The 17,166-nt window shown below is 48.1% G+C and overlaps 2 protein-coding genes across 13 annotated transcripts in view; one reads left to right on the plus strand and one right to left on the minus strand.

Annotated features, from left to right (window-relative positions):
- The window catches only part of LIG3 (DNA ligase 3), a 26,632-nt gene extending 13,043 nt beyond the window's left edge, over positions 1-13,589 (plus strand). For 3 of the 7 annotated variants that reach the window (XM_061605364.1, XM_061605363.1, XM_061605365.1), the window contains exons 11-20: positions 366-445; positions 558-645; positions 2,356-2,433; positions 3,661-3,784; positions 4,103-4,245; positions 5,790-5,864; positions 6,587-6,733; positions 7,467-7,641; positions 8,428-8,522; positions 12,454-13,588. In XM_061605364.1, the coding sequence (XP_061461348.1) occupies positions 366-445; positions 558-645; positions 2,356-2,433; positions 3,661-3,784; positions 4,103-4,245; positions 5,790-5,864; positions 6,587-6,733; positions 7,467-7,641; positions 8,428-8,522; positions 12,454-12,690 (1,242 nt within the window). In that variant the 3' untranslated portion in view covers positions 12,691-13,588. Of the gene's footprint in view, positions 1-365; positions 446-557; positions 646-2,355; positions 2,434-3,660; positions 3,785-4,102; positions 4,246-5,789; positions 5,865-6,586; positions 6,734-7,466; positions 7,642-8,427; positions 8,523-9,758; positions 9,994-12,453 lie in introns of those variants that run through there. The other 4 variants (XM_061605366.1, XM_061605367.1, XM_061605369.1 and 1 more) reach the window with 4 other exon arrangements.
- Positions 13,327-17,166, minus strand: part of RFFL (ring finger and FYVE like domain containing E3 ubiquitin protein ligase) — a 34,510-nt gene continuing 30,670 nt past the window's right edge. For all 6 annotated transcript variants that reach the window (XM_061605370.1, XM_061605376.1, XM_061605372.1 and 3 more), the window contains one exon: positions 13,327-17,108. In XM_061605370.1, the coding sequence (XP_061461354.1) occupies positions 16,918-17,108 (191 nt within the window). In that variant the 3' untranslated portion in view covers positions 13,327-16,917. The remainder of the gene's footprint in view (positions 17,109-17,166) is intronic.

Raw genomic sequence — 17,166 nt, forward strand, 5'->3', positions numbered from 1 at the left:
TCCTGGATTGGACAGAGGCATTGTCTTTGGTGAGAATCAGCTCCGTTTCCAAGAGGCGGCCCAGAGAGAGAGAAAAGATAGCAGCATGGAAGGATGTGAGGCCCAGTCTGTGAGCTATACAAAACGGACTCCCGTCTGCCCCAGCCAGCATGGCCAAAGGCCATGGATGATAGGAACTGGAATCCAGCAATCCTGGACTCAGGACCAGGACCAGTCACAGCAGAGGAGAGCAGATGGAGGGGCAGAGCTTGCAGCATTGCTTGGGGGCTCTAGGACGCCAGTGGGCCTTTCCAAATGGAGGGGCTCCAGACCAGCTTTCCAGGGTCTTTTCCAACCCCCTGCACCATTTTGCTGTCCCTTTGCAGAAAGCCGCTTTCCAGGACGCCAACGTCTGCCTCTTCGTCTTTGACTGCATCTACTTCAACGACGTCAGCTTGATGGACAGGTGGGCCCAATTCCCTTGGGTGTCTCCAGAAATACAGGCCTGTTTGGTCCTGGAACCATTTTTCTCATCCTCTGCCGCACCCTTTCTTCTCTGCCTATGCCGTTTCCTCCAGGCCCCTCCGAGAGCGCCGCAAATTCCTCCACGATAACATGGTGGAAATCCCCAACCGGATCCTCTTTTCGGAGATGAAGCACGTCACGGTGGGTACCGCTTTGGACTGCAAGGTGAACAAGCTTGGAAACATCCTGGCACTGAATGCTGAACTCTTAGAAAGCTCGAGAAGGAGATTGGTATTCTCAGAAGCCCCAGCGTGACCCTAATAATTTCCAAATGCTTCCAAAATCCAGACGCTGGGCTGTATTCGACTCAGGGTAGACCCACTGAAATTAACGAACCTAGGCTAGTCATGTCTTCTAACTTCGATGGGTCTACCAAGTTGGACTAGCATTGAATACCACCCAGTAAGTCTATCCCCATGTGTCCAAATTCAACAGAGGCATTGGTAGAATACCAGCTTGATCCAGGCCATGGATGGCAACCTCCCCCCCCCCAAAAAAGTAGATATACTGCAGACAGAAACATGTGCTTGGCTAAAGGGAGTCCCCACATTCAGTCCTTGGCATCCCCTGTCAAAATGAGCATCTCGGAGAGCATAGTTAAGAAAGCAGATCAGTAGATGTCAGCAATGCTGCAGCAGATGAAGCGCTGACCTGCGTTGGTAACAGAGTAGTGCCGATCACATGTGCTTTGCATGCAGGCGGCCCCGGGTTTAATTCCCAGCATCTCCCTTTCAGAGGGTCAGGCGACAGGAAGGACGTGTGCCTGAAACCTTGTTGGGCAGGGATGGGGAACCTGTGACCCTCCCTGGACTCCATCATCCCTGGCCATTAGCCATGGTGGCTGCTGGGAGTTAGGGTCCAGTGACATCTGGGGCCCCACAGGCTCCCTCCCCCTCCCCTGCTTCAGACAGGGCCAAGCTAGATGACCAGGGCAATGACTCGGTGGATGGCAGCTGTCATAATTCAGAGGGCAGGTAGGGAGGTTGAGGGCATGGCTGTGGTGGGAACGGAACTCCTACCTGAATTCTGGAAGCTTGAAGCAGATGGAGAGCCTGGCTCTCCCAAGCCTAGGCACAACAGCCGGTTTTTCCGCAGTGTATCCGCCTGCCCTCCTGGTCCGAGACAGAGCACTGGGCAAAACGGATCTCTTGCTGTGACAAAAACACACACGTACATCTCTTAATGGAAACAGTACGGTTCTCAGACTTTTCTTTCAAATCCACTTCCTTGGTCTTTTCTCCTTTCCAAGAGCAGGAAAAACCCGCCTACCCAGCTCTTCCTTTTAACAGTATATTTATTGCACTATTTAATATCATCGTATTTATTTATTTATTAAATTTATATCCCGCCCTTCCTCCCAGAAGGAGCCCAGGGCAGCAAACAAAAGCACTAAAAACACTTTAAAACATCTTTAAAACAAAAGACTGTAAAACATTAAAATAAGACATCTTTAAAAACATGTTAAAACAAAACATCTTAAGAGCATCTTTTAAAAAATGTTTAAAACATCTTAAAAAGCAATTCCAGCAGATAAGCAACCTACATGTGTTAACTGGCTTACCAATGCCAGGATGTCTGTGTTACCAACACCACTTTGTGTGTGTGTGTGTGTGTGTGTCTGTGTGTGTGTGTCTGTCTGTCTGTCTGTCTGTCTGTCTGTCTGTCTGTCTGTCTGTGTACATACCCATGATAATGAATGGCCACTGTTCATAAGGTAATAAATTGCATTATTTAGTATTCTGCATTTTATTTCCTTATGATCTCTTCATTTTCAGTTTTAGTTTTTGCTGCTAGAAACAGCTATACTCCTCTGGAAACCCTTTTAACGTGGCAATTTCCTTTGTCTTTCAGAAAGCTTCAGACCTTGCCGATATGATCAATCGGGTCATCCGTGAGGGACTAGAGGGATTGGTACTGAAAGACTTAAAGGCATGTAGGCTTATGGTTTTGACAGACGAGACACCAGCTGCTTTATTTATTTATTCAGTTCTTTAATACTGTTTATATATCACTTAATTTAAAAAAACCCTAAGCAGTTTACATAAAATGATATAAAATGTTCATTAAAAGTTATCAAGAAAAACAGATTTTAAAAACAGTAAATAAAATTATCAAAATATACATGAAATAAACACATTTTTTAAAAAAGAAAGGTACATAACAGAATCACGTGTCTACATAGCCTTACCTAAACACTATAAAGTTTCAGTCAGTGTCAAACTGTATGAGGAAGGTGCCCGCTTCATATGAATCGGCGGGGAGTTCCAGAGAGTAGGTGCTGCCCCACGAAAAGATTGATTTCTCTCAAGGGTGTTATGTGGCGCTTGTGAAAGTGGCACCTCCAGAGATCTAAGCGGTTGAGTGGGCACATTTTGATCACTTTCTAGGTGGAAAAGCAGGGTACATAAGGATGTTAAAACTAAGATTTCCATCTTGAAATTTCTTTGCCGTCTCCTCCGTGGAGCTGCCTTTGAAGACAACTCAGAAACTTCAACTGGTCCAAAGTGCAGCAGCCATCTAGTATAACCTGCTTTAAAACAGCTGCATTGGTTGCCAGTTTGTTTCCAGCCCGTATTTAAGATGGTCACGGTAGCATTTACAGCCCTAAACGACTTGGGTCCCAAATATCTGAAAGGCCACCTCCTTCCCTACAGACCTTCTCGGGTGTTGAGATCAGCAGAGGGGGGGACTTATGGTAGTTCCTCCACCCTCAGAAGCTCAAGGGGTGGTGGCCCAGGAGAGGCGGCCCCTAAGTTGTGGAACTCCTCACTGAGGTATGTCTGGCAGCTTCCTTGTACAGTTTTAGGCCAATGCTGAAGACACACCTCTTTACCCTAGCCTTTACACCCAAGACGTATATTTTTAGGACCCACCCAGTATTGTGTTTTCAGGTTCTTTTTTAATGCTGTATTTTGAAATGGTTATAATCTACCCCAGGACCTTTGAGTGAAGGCTAGGGAATAACTCTTAATAATAATAGGCATTGGTCTTATACTTCCATACATATTTTTGCAAACATAAGGGCTAGAAGCTTGCTTTTTCTTTTTTAAAAAATGACACACAGAGAGAGAGCGCCCCCAATGATGCTCTAGGGAGTTCTGGCCAGCGACCTCTTCTCATGCCTCTTTCCCTGCCTCTTCCTTTTGGTTTGCGTAGAGCATCTATGAGCCAGGAAAACGCCATTGGCTCAAAGTAAAGAAGGACTACCTGAACGAGGGGGCAATGGCCGATACAGCAGATCTGGTGGTCTTGGGGGCCTTCTACGGCCAAGGGAGCAAAGGTGGGTATCTTAGAAATCACCTTTTTCTTTAGGGTTACATTTGGAGCAGAGGAATTTGTCTTGTATGGAGATTCAGGCCACTGGGCTTTAATGAGAGAGATTCTGGCTAAACCGTGGATTTTACTGTGAGACTTTGGGTCACTTGCGCTCTCTCTCTCAGCCTCACCTCACAGGATTGTTGTGAAGATCAAGGGGGAAGGGAATGTGAGCTGCCCTGACCTTCCTGTTGGAAGCACGTGGGACAAAAATGTAGTACTAATCAATCAGTGACGGGGGTTTTCTGGGGGAGGAGGAACCTTCTCCCTCTCTTTGCCGCAGGTGGCATGATGTCCATCTTCCTCATGGGCTGCTATGACCCTGACAGCCAGAAGTGGTGCACGGTGACCAAATGCGCCGGCGGGCACGACGATGCCACCCTTGCCCGGCTGCAGAAGGAGCTGGACATGGTGAAGATCAGCAAGGTTTGCATAGCAGAGAAGTTGAAGGTCTCGAGCGTCCGTTGTGGGCTTTCCTAGAAGAGGGGTCTGCTTGGCCACAGTGAGAACAAGATGCAGGACTACTTGCATGGACCCCCTTTGGTCAGATCCAGCTGCAGCCAGGCTCTTCTTAGGGTTGCAGATACACTCTCAGTTCAACAGGGAAGCCGAACTGAAACCTGTGCGCTAATGTATATCACGCGCATTGGCTGCATTCAGACAGTCCTCAAAACCAGGGTTGTTTTTGTGTGTGTAAGTCTTGGAAGACTGGAAAAGATCTACTTAAAATGCTTGAGTTGCGAACCAGCCACAGTGAGCCTCAGACTTGTGCCCTCCTTCCTCTCCTCCCTGCGCGCGCAAGGGGAGAAGCTCTCCCCTTTCACATCTGCGGCAAACCATCGTTTGCCGTTTTGTCCAAACGCAGCAGACTGTGTTTCTGTGCAAACCACGGCTGGTTGTTGGTTTGACGGCAACCTAGAAAGAGAAGCTTCCGATGTTCCCCTCGTGTGTGAAAGGAGGAGTGAGCAACCTAGGCCGAGGCTGGCTGAGGCTACTTAATCCTTTTTCCTGTTGCACCTGAATTGAGCCGTTGGACGCTTCCAGGCAATCTGTTCGTCGAGCGTTCATCCCGATTTGCTTGGGCAAAGTTTACATGGCGGTGGTTGTTAAATTTCTGTCCCACCCTTCCGCCCAAAGGAGCACATGCCCTCACAGCTAGTATTTTGCAGGTTGCCAGGAATAGCGTATCTGAGCCATCAGGTGACGCTTTATCCGGTCTTCATTGAGCATTTGTCCTTTGTTTGCAGGGAGCTTATTACACAGCAACAAGCATTCACCCTGATTTGCTTCCATGGTGGTTAAGCATCCTCCTATTAAATGTGGAATTGGCTCTTACGAGCGGTAGTGACGGCCACCAACTTGGATGGCTTTAAAAGGGGGTTAGACAGATTAATTCGTGGAGGATTAAAAGGTTATCAGTGGCTGTGCGCTGCCTCGTCCCAGAGTGCAGGACGTGGAATAATGGGCTCAAGTTGCAGGAAGCCAGATTTCGACTGGACGTCAGGAAAAAACTTCCTGTTAGAGCTGTACGACAATGGAACCAATGACCTAGAGAGGTGGTGGGCTCTCCGACACTGGAGGCCTTCAAGAGGCAGCTGGACAGCCATCTGTTGGGAATGCTTTGATTTGGATCCCTGCATTGAGCAGGGGGTTGGACTAGATGGCCTTATGGGCCCCTTCCAACTCTACAGTTCTATGATCCTGAATTACACTGTCGGAGGCAGCATGCCTCTGAATCCCAGTTGCTGGGAATCACAAGTGAGGAGGGCCCTGCTTGTGGGCTCCCCGTTGGCATCTGGCCAGCCACTGTGAGACCAGGATGCTGGAGTAGATGGGCCACTGGCCTGATCCAGCTTCAGGGCTGTTCTTACGTTTGTGTCGTCTTAATCTTCAAAGATTTTGGGGTCGTGGTGTTAGCAGGCTACAGCAATGGAATTAGTTTGATGAAGGCTTTCTCCTCCCTTTCCTAGGATCCCAGTAAAATTCCAAGTTGGCTAAAGATAAATAAGAATTATTACCCAGACTTCATCGTTCCCGATCCAAAGGTAAACTGCCTGAGAGGGTGGGGGCAGGAGTGGGGTGTGGGATTGGAATGGAATTTTCCCTGTGCCATCGGAATGGACTCTGATTTTCAACGTGGACTTTTTATGGGTTTGGGAAGCTCAGTAAATGTCCTAGAATCAGCTCATGCCATTGGATAGCTGAAGCCAGGCAGATATGAACCCAGTCAGTTCCTTAGATGGGAAACCAAGAGCTTGTGTGTATATATTTTTTAAAACTGTATAATTATGTACGTATAATTAAAGACCCAGAGTGGGTTTTCATACGAGTGTGGAGTGCACCATATTGCCACAATCGCCTGCAATCTCCTGCCCGTGTTGAAAGAAAAATTCCCGCTTTGAATATTGGGAACTGAGTTCTTAAACTTGCTGAAAACAAGGGAGAGTGTGTGTAATCCTGGCTGGGTGTGCTGAAATCACCACAATTCTGCTCCCAATGCTCCGGAGAGTATCTCTACAGCCATGAGGACTAGTAGCTTGCTTTAAAAAAATAAAATTAAAAACTGGGAATTCTTTGGATGCTGAGTTCTCTTCCAGGCTTGTGCAGAACACACACAGAACTCTGGCTGTTGGCCACTAGATGTCTCCCCCACAAGCTTTGCAATAATTTAATGGGAATAAACGCAGAAGCACCAGGCAGGGGGTACAGGGCTGGACAAGAAGGTGGCGGTGGCGGCTCACTCGGTGATTGTTGCCTCCTGCCTCAGGAGGCACCCGTCTGGGAGGTCACAGGGGCCGAGTTCTCCAAAGCAGAGGCCCACACCGCCGACGGGATCTCCATCCGCTTCCCACGCTGCACTCGGATCCGTGACGACAAGGACTGGGCGTCGGCCACCACCCTCCCGCAACTCCGGGTGAGTCACCAGCTCCTCTGGAGCCGCTCCTGCAGCTCGGGACGCGTCTTTCGGCTTGTGGCACACGCGTGCTCACTCTCTGCTCCCCACCCCACACCTCTGCTCCACCCTTTGGTCCCAATCTCCCTGCTTCTGTTCTGCTGCCTCCTGTCCTCAGCATGCAGCCTGCCCCAGGCTCCACGGAGGCCTCCCCTCACCAGTTGTTTTGCCTCCTTCCTCCGCACCTGCAGCCGTCCCCGAGATGTGTGCCTTCGTTTCCCCTGTTTCTCAAGCTCCAAAGTTGCCCTGTCCGCTTCTTCTCCGGGTTCCCTGATTCCTGCCCCTTGCCTGCATCTCTTGGCATCCTGACCATTGGCCGTGCTCTCTGGCTGGGGCTGATGGGAGCTGGACTCCGACAACATCTGGCCCTAGACCCTCCCCATTCCCCTTCTCGGCCCTCGTTTCCCTCCCTGCCCTGCCAATAGCACCTCGATATAATCTTAAATTGAGCACCTGTTTTGCACACAGAAGGTCCCCGGTTCCATCCCCAGTGGCGTCTCGTTTGGCTTGGGTTTCTCCTGCCCAAAACCCCAGAGGGCTGCTGCCAGTCAGAGTAGGTGGCGCTGAGCGAGATGGACCAAGCGCCTGACTGGGCGCAAGGCAGCTTCCTCTTCTCCTCGGGGCTGCCCGCCTTGGCGTGCTGCGAGGCCGTCTCTTCCTTTCTAATGGAGAACGCCTGGTCTTTTGGGGACAGGAGCTGTACCAGTTGTCCAAAGAGAAGTCCGAGTTCACTGTGGTCGCCACAGAGGAGGAGAACTCCACGGCCGGCAGCAGCGGAGAGCCCGAAGGCCAGTCGAGGTCTTCCACCCCTCACAAGGCCGCGAAGCAGCCCTCCGGCAAGTCCCCAGCGAAACTGAAGAAGCCTGAAGGTGAGGGGCCGGGGTGGTGGGTGTGGGTGGGAACAGCCTCGTAGCCGTGAGGGAGGGCTGTTGAAAGTTACCCTGGGGCATCACCCACACGCAACAGGTGCATTCCTCAGATCAGGCCCAACGACACAGGGCAAGAAGCATAGAAGCTGTGGGAGGGCCTAATTAAGCGCATGGCAGGTAGAGCGGGAGGCGGCGTGGCGGGGTCGCTTCTGCGTCGGATCTCTGCCTTCCGCTCATTGACTGCTGAGCCGAGGGAGCGCTCCTGCACGATGCCGGTTTGCAAAGTGCTTTTCTGTAGGAAAGCCCCTTGCAAAACATCCCCCCGGATCACTCCCTTGGCTGGATGTGTCCTCTTTCTTGTTGCAGGGTGAGCGCTTTGAGTTAATAGTGTTTCTTTTTATCTTTTGATGTATTTTAAATTTGGTATTGGCTGCTTTTTTAGAAAACCGTTCAGTCGCTTTGAGACAAAAAGTCTGCGTCTGTGTTAGAATTGTTAAGATGTTTTAACAAGTTTTTTTAAAAAAATGTTATTAAAATGTTTTAAAGCCTGTTGTTTTTAAGGTGTTCTAATGCGCTTTCACTGTTTGCCACTCTGGGTTTCTCTTGGGAGGAAGGGTGGGATATAAATTAAATAAATAAACTGGTAGACAACAAATGTTTTGAAATGGGGATGACTTATTGCCAAGCATCAGTTGCCCTCCCCGATCCTTTTCCTCTGCCGTTTCTTTCCTCCTTGCAAGACACCCAAACTCACCGATGTAAAACATTTTATTTTATTTTTTTTAGCCAGCAAACCCGTCGAAAGGTCCCCGCTGAAGAAAGCCAAGGAGAAGCGAGGCGAGAAAAGGAAAGCGTCTGAGCTGGAGGGAGAGAAGGGAAAGGTAAGAGGATGTGACCTCTGTTGGAGTTTGGCATATATAACAACTGGGGGCAGAAATAAGTAACCTGGTAAGATAGGTGGTTGGAAGAATAAAGAAACACAACAATGTTTATTACTCCTGGGAAATAAAGCCAGTCTGAGTACAGACATGTATGTGGCTAGTATGAAGTCAGGAGGTTAAAACTGACTCTTAAGGAGAAGGAAGGAAAGCCTGAGAAAAGCAATCTTCCTATCAGCCAGTAGTTCCTACTGTCTATCACCCCCTCACTGGTTCAGGTTTCTTGTTACAAGCCTTGGTGCTTTACTCCCAACAGCCTCGCTCACTCCTGTTGGCAGGATAACTCCAGATCAGAGCAGAACTTGCTGTTGAGTATCACACAGCTTTGCAATGTATCTTGCATAGCTTTTGCCAAAGCTGGAAACTAAATTCTGCATTTTTAATATATAGAGATGTAGATGACTGGGGCAAGGGCATGTTCCCTGTTGCTCTTCCTTCCCATCGCCTCCCTAGTTTATAAGCAGAAATGCGTATGTACCTTCATGTAGCCATGAGGGCTAGGATCTCAGCAACGCGTTTTCAGCGTCAGGGAGATTCTGTGCATATTTGCTCTGCAGAAACCTGGAGCAGTATTCCTGGCTTCGAGACCAGGTCTTCCCAGATAACTGATGAAAATATGCATAAGAGATAACAGGCAGTGCTTACAAATAGAAAAAAGGGCCCGATGTCTTTTGGGGAGGTCTGTTGAGCAGCCACTGTTAAAAGGCAGCCTGGCTCCGGTTTACCAGGCACTGGCTGCCGTTGGAGACAACGCTGGTCGCGGTGGGCCTTTTGGTCTGACGCAGCAGACGTGTCTTGTACCCTTAACTGTGTGTTCCCATAACGAGAGGCAGCGATGGCCACCAGCTTGGATGGCTTTAAAGAGGATTGGGCAAATTCATGGAGGATAAGGCCATCAATGGCTAGCCACAATGGCTATGCTGTGCCCCCCACTGTATTGCCTTTGAATGCCAGTTGCTGGGAATCGTAAGTTGGGAGAGTACTCTTGCGCTCAGGGCCTGCTTGTGGGCTTCCCGTCAGAGGCATCTGGTTGGCCACTTTGAGAACAGGATGCCGGACTGGATGGGCCACTGGCCTGATCCAGCAGCGCTCTTCTTATGTATCAGCCTGGTTGGGAAGAACCAAGTGGGTAAAACTGGGCTTGGACAGTTCCACAACACAGCTACCGTTTTCTTGCAGAGGAGGAGAACTGGAGAGCTGGTACGCAAGTTAACTTACTCATGCGCAGGAAGGCACTAAGACCAGCATGAGGACTAGCAACATAGATGCCAGGACAGTCAGAAGCCATTAAAACACTGGAGCAAACTCGATTGTCCTTGTCTTTCGTACCCATAGACTGAAAAAGGCAGATGGCCCAGCCCGCTTAACACGGTGTGCAAAAAACTCGTTTGATATTTAACCAGGAATCTGTCATCATCTTCCCCACCCTCTACTTGGTCTGTGGCGGAGGGCGGAGAGATAGAGGGACGATGTCTCAGGGAAAGATTCTTCTAAACCAGGGGCCACCATACATTTTCTCCCAGGGGCCACTTGAAAATTGCAGAGGGTCTCAGTGGACCACTTAACAGCTTTTCCTGCCTGTCGTAGCAATTCTAATGCTAGATGCTGTGTGATTTTTAAACAAGCATTATTATTGTATTCCATAGAATGCAATACAATAAAATAAAAGAAGTAAGAGAAGCAATTAAAACACAATTAAAATTCAATATAATTAAATGTGAACAGATGTGCCGTCTCCATGTTCAACCACAAATCCACTGATGTGCCACAGACCACTTGAATGCTGGTCGCAGACCCCCGGTGGCCTATAGTCCACAGCTTGGTTTCGAACAGGGGTTCTCATGGTCTGTTTACCATGGAGATCATCTGAGATCTGCATTTGGGGGTCCATTTTCAGAAGCTTCCCAAATATGCACTGGGTGAAAAGTACAGATTTTCCACCTGACCTTAAGAGCTGTCACCTTTCCCCTTGCTGGCCAACTGTGATTACATGATTGGGGAATGATGTCAGATCCTGATACATGCTGTTTGGCGTCATCGCCACCCGAGTCAGGTTCTCCAAAAATATTTTTCTTCTCTTCCCTCCTTTTAACAATTTCACTGCCTTTTTGTGTTCTCTCTCTCACACACACACACATAGACACACACTATGCTTTTTAACTTGGTTCATAAATTATCCGGAGTTCAGGCAGAGCAGGGAGGTAGCCATGTTTCCTAACGACACCAGCTTGTTCAGGGTTAAAAGCGCATGGGGAGCTCCAAAAAGATCTCCTTTCTCTCTCCAAACTAGGCGACGGGGCAGTAAAATGGCAGGTGCAGTTCAAGTGCAAAGTGATATACAGTAGGGCCCCACTCATATGGCGGGTTACATTCTGGACCCCCGCTGTAAAGCGGAACCCATTGAATAGAATGGTACACTATGCCCGAAAACCGCTGTAAAAGCGGAACAAGCGCCGTATGAGTGGGGTTTTAGTCTAATTGCATCTAATTGCGACCGCTGTATTAGCGAATCGCTGTAAAGTGAATCGCTGTAAAGCGGGGCCCTACTGTACACAGAGGCTCATGGGGTCTGAAGGGGAGGTGACCAACCAGGAACGAGACCCTTGGAGATGTCAGCTCAGCATGCGGCAGCTGCGAGAAAGGCAAATGGCATGCCAGGGATCATTAGGGAAGGGATTGAAAACAAAACTGCCAGTATCGTGTCGTTATACAAAGCTATGGTGCGGCCGCATTTGGAATACTGTGTACAGTTCCAGTCGCCTCACCTCAAAAAGGATATTGTAGAGCTGGAAAAGGTTCAGAAACGGGCAACCAGAATGATCAAGGGGATGGAGCGACTCCCCTATGAGGAAAGGTTGTTGCAGCATTGGGGGCTTTTTAGTTCTGTAAAAATGGCAAGGAAGGGGCGGATGCGATAGAGGTGTACATTATGCACAGTGTGGATAAGGAGATGTTTTTCTCTCATCAAGTAGAACACAGGGTCATCCAATGAACATTGGAAGATGCAGGACAGACAGAAGAAAGTCAGTTGGACTAGGGTTCTTTTTACATTCTTGCGCCTCTCCACTGGGCACAGATTTTCTCAGTCTGCAAGTACTATGGTGGCTGCTTCCCTTTTAAGGGAACCTGTGGCCTTTCAGATGGTGTTGGCTTCCAACTCTCAGCAGGAGAAGTGGGTCTGGGATGAGGCAGGTTGAGGGCCAACAGTCTTTGGAGGAACAGTTTCACAATCCCTATGAAGATGAGCCTATGGGAGTTCACAGCTTTTTTGGAGCAGGGCTGTATACAGCCCTGATTTCCTCCTGTGAAGGGCGTCTTGGGGGTGGGTGGGAGACTGGATCTGGCGACCAGATCCTTAGCAACCTAGCCTCCTGCAGGCCAACTTTAATAGGTGGGCAGGCCCATGCACCTCTCAATCAGCTGGCATCATATTGATGTCACGTGATTGACATCTGTCAAGGCTGATTGTCTGTTAGAGGGAGCCCCTTTGAAGTCTCTGCAGATGGCGGAACACTCCTCAAAGTGGAACGTTTTCTCTCGTGCAGAGAAAGCAGCTTGCACACAAAGCCCTGGGGGGAAGTGCTTTGAAGATAAACTGCTTCCTTTGGAAAGAGAACCTGCTTTTACAAACAGAGCATTTTTTTTCCTTTCCAAAAGAAGCTGGCAAAGCCCCTTGTGTGGCTGTTCCCAAAGTGCCTGCCAGTGATTGTTGGGCACGTGCAACTGATGGGCTTGCAAAACCCCTAACCTGCCCTCGCCTGATGTCATGTGTGAGGCAGGTAGGTATGGCTTAGCTGAAATGGCCTGGTGGCTCTCAAGCAAGCCGAACTCCCGTTTACCAGCCTGTTGCATGTTTTCCCCATTTCTACATCAGCAGATGCTGCTGGATATATTCACTGGGGTGAAGCTGTACCTGCCTTCGTCCGTGGAAGGCTTCAGCAAAATCAGGCGGTATTTCGTAGCCTACGACGGAGACCTAGTCCAAGAGTTTGACACCACCTCGGCGACGCACGTGATGGGAACCATGGAGGAGAATCTGGCTGCCAAGCAGGTCTCCCCGGACTGGATCTGGGAATGCATTCGGAAAAGGAGGCTCGTGGCCCCTTGCTAGATGGTGTTCAACCTGGTGCCGAGGCAGAGAACAGACATTGGAAACAAGGACTTCTTGTCTGTTCTAGCTTGCAGTGGCTTCTGAGGACTTAACTATGTTTTTAAAAAATGTTTGAGAATGAAATTAGTAGCTCTGAAAAACTGACATCACGGAAATCAATTTAAACAGCACCTCATAGAGCTAATCTCATGGTCATATTTTTATGAATAAATGGAAATAATGCCCCTTCTGCAAAAAAAGCATCCCAGTATTGAGTCTAAAACTCTCTCCTGAGCCAAATACAGCGATTACACACTTGAACTCTAAAGATGTTACCGACAGTTGGCATAGAGTAAACTTGTGTGTGTGTCTGCCCTGGGCACAGACTGAACTCCCCCAAGGTGTTACTCAACCTAGCTGAGGCTGATGGGAGTTGTAGTCCAAACCAGTTGAAAGACACCAGGTAGCCAAAGGAGGTGCTGGACCTTATTAATGCAACAGGAGGGATTTCTGTCCATCGAATACCAGCCAGAAACAATATGGGCAGTGCATGTAACTCAGATTGTCAAACATCTTGTACCAAAAATTTACTGGGAGGGTTGAGGCAAAGGAACGTGTTCTCACTTGAAACAAAGACAAGCTGCTTTTTATAAGACATTTTCATTTTATTACAAAATTATAAGGCAGGATTTGGTTCTACCATCTGTAAGAAACTGTGTGTGGGTCAACAAGCCTCAATAGTACATTTACTTTCACACTGGTCAAACAAAGCAAACATTTGCTATATTAGAAAAAAAAATTGGGAAGAATTTTATCTTCCACAGTTTAGTGCAGCAGCTCCCTGTCAAGTCACAAACCAGCATCATTTTACTAAATGATCAGTTCACAGCCCAGAAAGAATACTCAACTTTGCAATAAAAGGAGGAAGCATCAATTATAAATGTTGACAGTTGATGTCAACAGCTTGTGGATTTGTTATTGAGAAATTCCCTATCCCCCCCCCAAACACACACACACTTTTAGTTTGGTCTCCAGAGTCTGCTTTCCAGAGTTAACTAAAAAAAAAACATTCCCAGTTTATTTCTTGCTGATAACTTTCACTTTTTCGTGATCAAACTTTATTCCCTTGATCAAACGTTCTTGTTCATTGTAGTTCCATCTGCAACCAAGTAAGAACTTCACCAGAGTCTGGCGGGAGTGGGACAGACGGAAATGTCACGGGATAGCGACTTTCCCGCAATGTTAACCCCACATAAATTCACCCCTATATGCAGTCAGCCCACCCAGCAGCAGGAGCGTGAAGATGGTAGAATGTTGCAAAATCTATTCCTACAAAAGGAGAGAATCCTGAAGATCAAAGGGGACAGTGGGTCACACCTCTAGCTAAAAAGTAGAAATATTGGAATGTAAAGATTTCCTCTGCATCCGCTGTCGGTTGGTGTGTGGTTTTGGTAAGCAGTCCATTGCTGAGACAAGTAAACAAAGGAGATTTGCTGCTCTCTTCTCCCTAGAGGCACAGGTGTGGGTTATAAAAATTTCCAGTACTTGAGCAATACAGGCAGAGGCCAATGAAGGATGTCTTTGGTTTAGAATCGCTCTCAAGAGAAACACTCTTTTCCACTGTCCATAAAGGCTAAGCTGGTTGCAAAGGTTATAGATTCATGCATAGACAGTACAGCTGCAGAACAGAAGGCTGCCCAGAAAGAAAGAGCAAAGGAGTGGCTCCATCACATTGTAGGCCCGTAGGCCAGGCTCACAGTGCAATTCGGATCTTTGGAAATAGCCGTGTATGAGAGTGCATAGAGTACATTGTGTATGCACACGTTTTTCTGGAAAGAGACTTTCCTTCAGATGCTTCAGAAGTTCATGCTTCTATGAGCATCAAAGCGTTCTCTCTCTTTTTTGGGGGGGGGAGGCCTTACTACCATAAGGAGGATGCAGCCAGCCTGCTCACAGTTAGCATGCGTCTACCTACAGGCAAGCATGTAGTCAGCAGCCAGACAATCTCTACCAACTCCATATACACATTATCACCTCAATACATTCACCTCACTGTAGCCACACAAGGCTTAAGGGGGTTAAGGCAAGTTGCAGTTATTAAGCCCCACGCACTCACTCGCCCACCCATCCACCCACATTTTCCTAGCAGACTTGCCCACACAGCCACTCTGGGTTATCAACCTTTATCAGCCCAGGCAGGAAATCTATTGTTCATTTTAATGCTCCTCAATTTCAGCTTAGACTTCCCACCAGCTCATGAAGACATCTTTGTTCCTTCTCCGTCATTTGTTCCTTGCTGTAGTTTTTTTCCTACTGTTTCTGTGTTCATTCTAAGGTTTAACTCCACAAGTACATACAGCCTTAGGACTTGACCGGAAAACTGAAACTGAAGATGCGTAAAGGGAAAAGAGAGGGAACATTCAGCTGAACAACAGAGTCTTCCTACCTGGGCTGATAGAGGTTGGTAGCCGCTCTGGGTTATGTGGGTTTCCTCTGCCGGAGAAGGCCCTTTCATGAATAGTGACCGGCGCTTGAATCTGTGTGAGGCACTTTTGATAAATTAGAAAATAACGAGTTTTATCCAGAAGGCCACTGGGTCCAGTTAAGCATTAAGACGCTGTTCAATGAAGGAAGCAGCTACTGGAAAAAGTACCACGTTGTTAAAGGCCACAAGGGAAAGGCAGATGATGTTTGTAAACCACTCGGCGACTCCCCTGCATATTTCCAAACCATCTCCAATAGTTGCTGATGAGCAACTCTGCTGTTATCGGGAAGGAGACAGGCTTTTGTTGTTAGGACAGGGGTATTATTTTGTCTCCTCCAGGCTGTCAGTTGTAAAAAGTGAGATTCGGTCCAAGGTTCAGAGGAATAAATAAACAAACTGCAGGGCTGCTGGCTGGGAAATTTATGTAGCCGCCACTTTAGCTGACCTCAGTGAAGAAAAGGGCAGAAGCCCTTCTACACCTCTAGGAATCTCTTCTACCATTGACAAAGTCCCCTCTCTGATCAGGTACATCCAAATTCAGCCAGCACTCCAAAGGGTAGTTAACAGGGTCCCCTTCGCAACAGAGGCAACGGAGACAGCAAAACTTGGCATGTTAAGGCAAAAGCAAGCATTTCAAAAATAAAAACAAAATTGATTAGTAAGCGGTATTTGGCCTCCTGAAGGGAGACGACAGGAAATTTGTTCGTTCCAGTATGAGAAATTGTAGCAGAGAGTCGCCAGAGGCCAATGCGCCAAATCAAACAAAAAGAACAGCTCAAGTTGCACACTGATGCTAATGTAATGTTTTATCTTCACACAATGGCCTTTGGGAGTGTCAAAGTTATGTCAGAGTAGGTTCTTTGCTTTGCTGTTCCCAATGCAAAATTCCGTTAGCCAAGACCCAACCCAAATGGCATGGCTTCTCTTCTACACGGAACACCAGACTTGAAACAGTTCCTGCAGCTCCACAAAGACCACTGAACTTCCTCACAGGAGGAAAGTCAGAGAGAAAGAAAGAAAGAAAAAAAACAAGGAAGTAGCCCTTGAGACACATGCGTGCAAGAAACCCAACTAAACTTCTCGTTCACAGTTGCAAATCCACTCCCGGCTCCACCCTGCACTATCAGGAGGGGCCACCACAGATTAAAAAAAACTTCTCCACGGCCACTACGACACTGCAAATTGCTCAGAACACAAATCCAAGGTTACAGAAGAGCCAGCTTTTTAGCCTGACCTGCAAGGCTAGCTAATAAACCCAAGAGGAGCTTGTTTAAAAGTTAAAACCCTTCCCCCCCCAAAAAAAGGAACAAGTCCCAGAAATAAAAATGCGAAGTCCCTGTAAAAGGCCTCTTTTTTTCCCCTTTTCTTTAAGAAAAAGAGGAGGAGAATTGATAGCAGCAAATGTCTCTTCCTCTTTAGACCACCTTGTTTATTCGCCCCAGAGGGGAAGAGCCTTGACGTCTGGGAGGACAGTCGTCACGCGTTTCTTTATGCCCTGTCTCGAGCGGACAGAGAGAGACAGAGAGGCACAGCACTTTCCTTTCTAGCTCTATTGAGGACTTCCAGCTCTCCAGGCACTGCGGTATAATGTACAGTTATTGTGTGGGGCGCACAGCCTATCAAAGCTCCAGCCTTCGGCAGTCCTCCATCCCTCATCTCACCTATCGTCTTAGGAATGGCGGCTGGACGGCTGGAACCCGTGTGCTCTCCGTCACGGTGGATGAATCTTGTAAGACAGCAGTCTGTCCTGCTTCGGACGCCCCTTAAGACCTGAAGACGTGGACGGCTCTAATCACGTACTGCCGGCAGATGGGGCACTCGTTCATGCGCTTCCCGCACTTGGTGCAAGTGACCATGTGGCCACATTCCAGGAGGACACAGTCGATGACGGAGTCCATGCAGATCTTGCAGAGGTTGTCTTCTGAGCCGGGGAGCGTGGTGTTACCTGATGGAGCTGGAACCACAAAAGGAGATTTTTTTGAGGGGATGCTGCTGGGAAAGAGTCCATCTCT

Source organism: Rhineura floridana, chromosome 21, assembly GCF_030035675.1.
Source record: "Rhineura floridana isolate rRhiFlo1 chromosome 21, rRhiFlo1.hap2, whole genome shotgun sequence".
Taxonomy (NCBI): domain Eukaryota; kingdom Metazoa; phylum Chordata; class Lepidosauria; order Squamata; family Rhineuridae; genus Rhineura; species Rhineura floridana.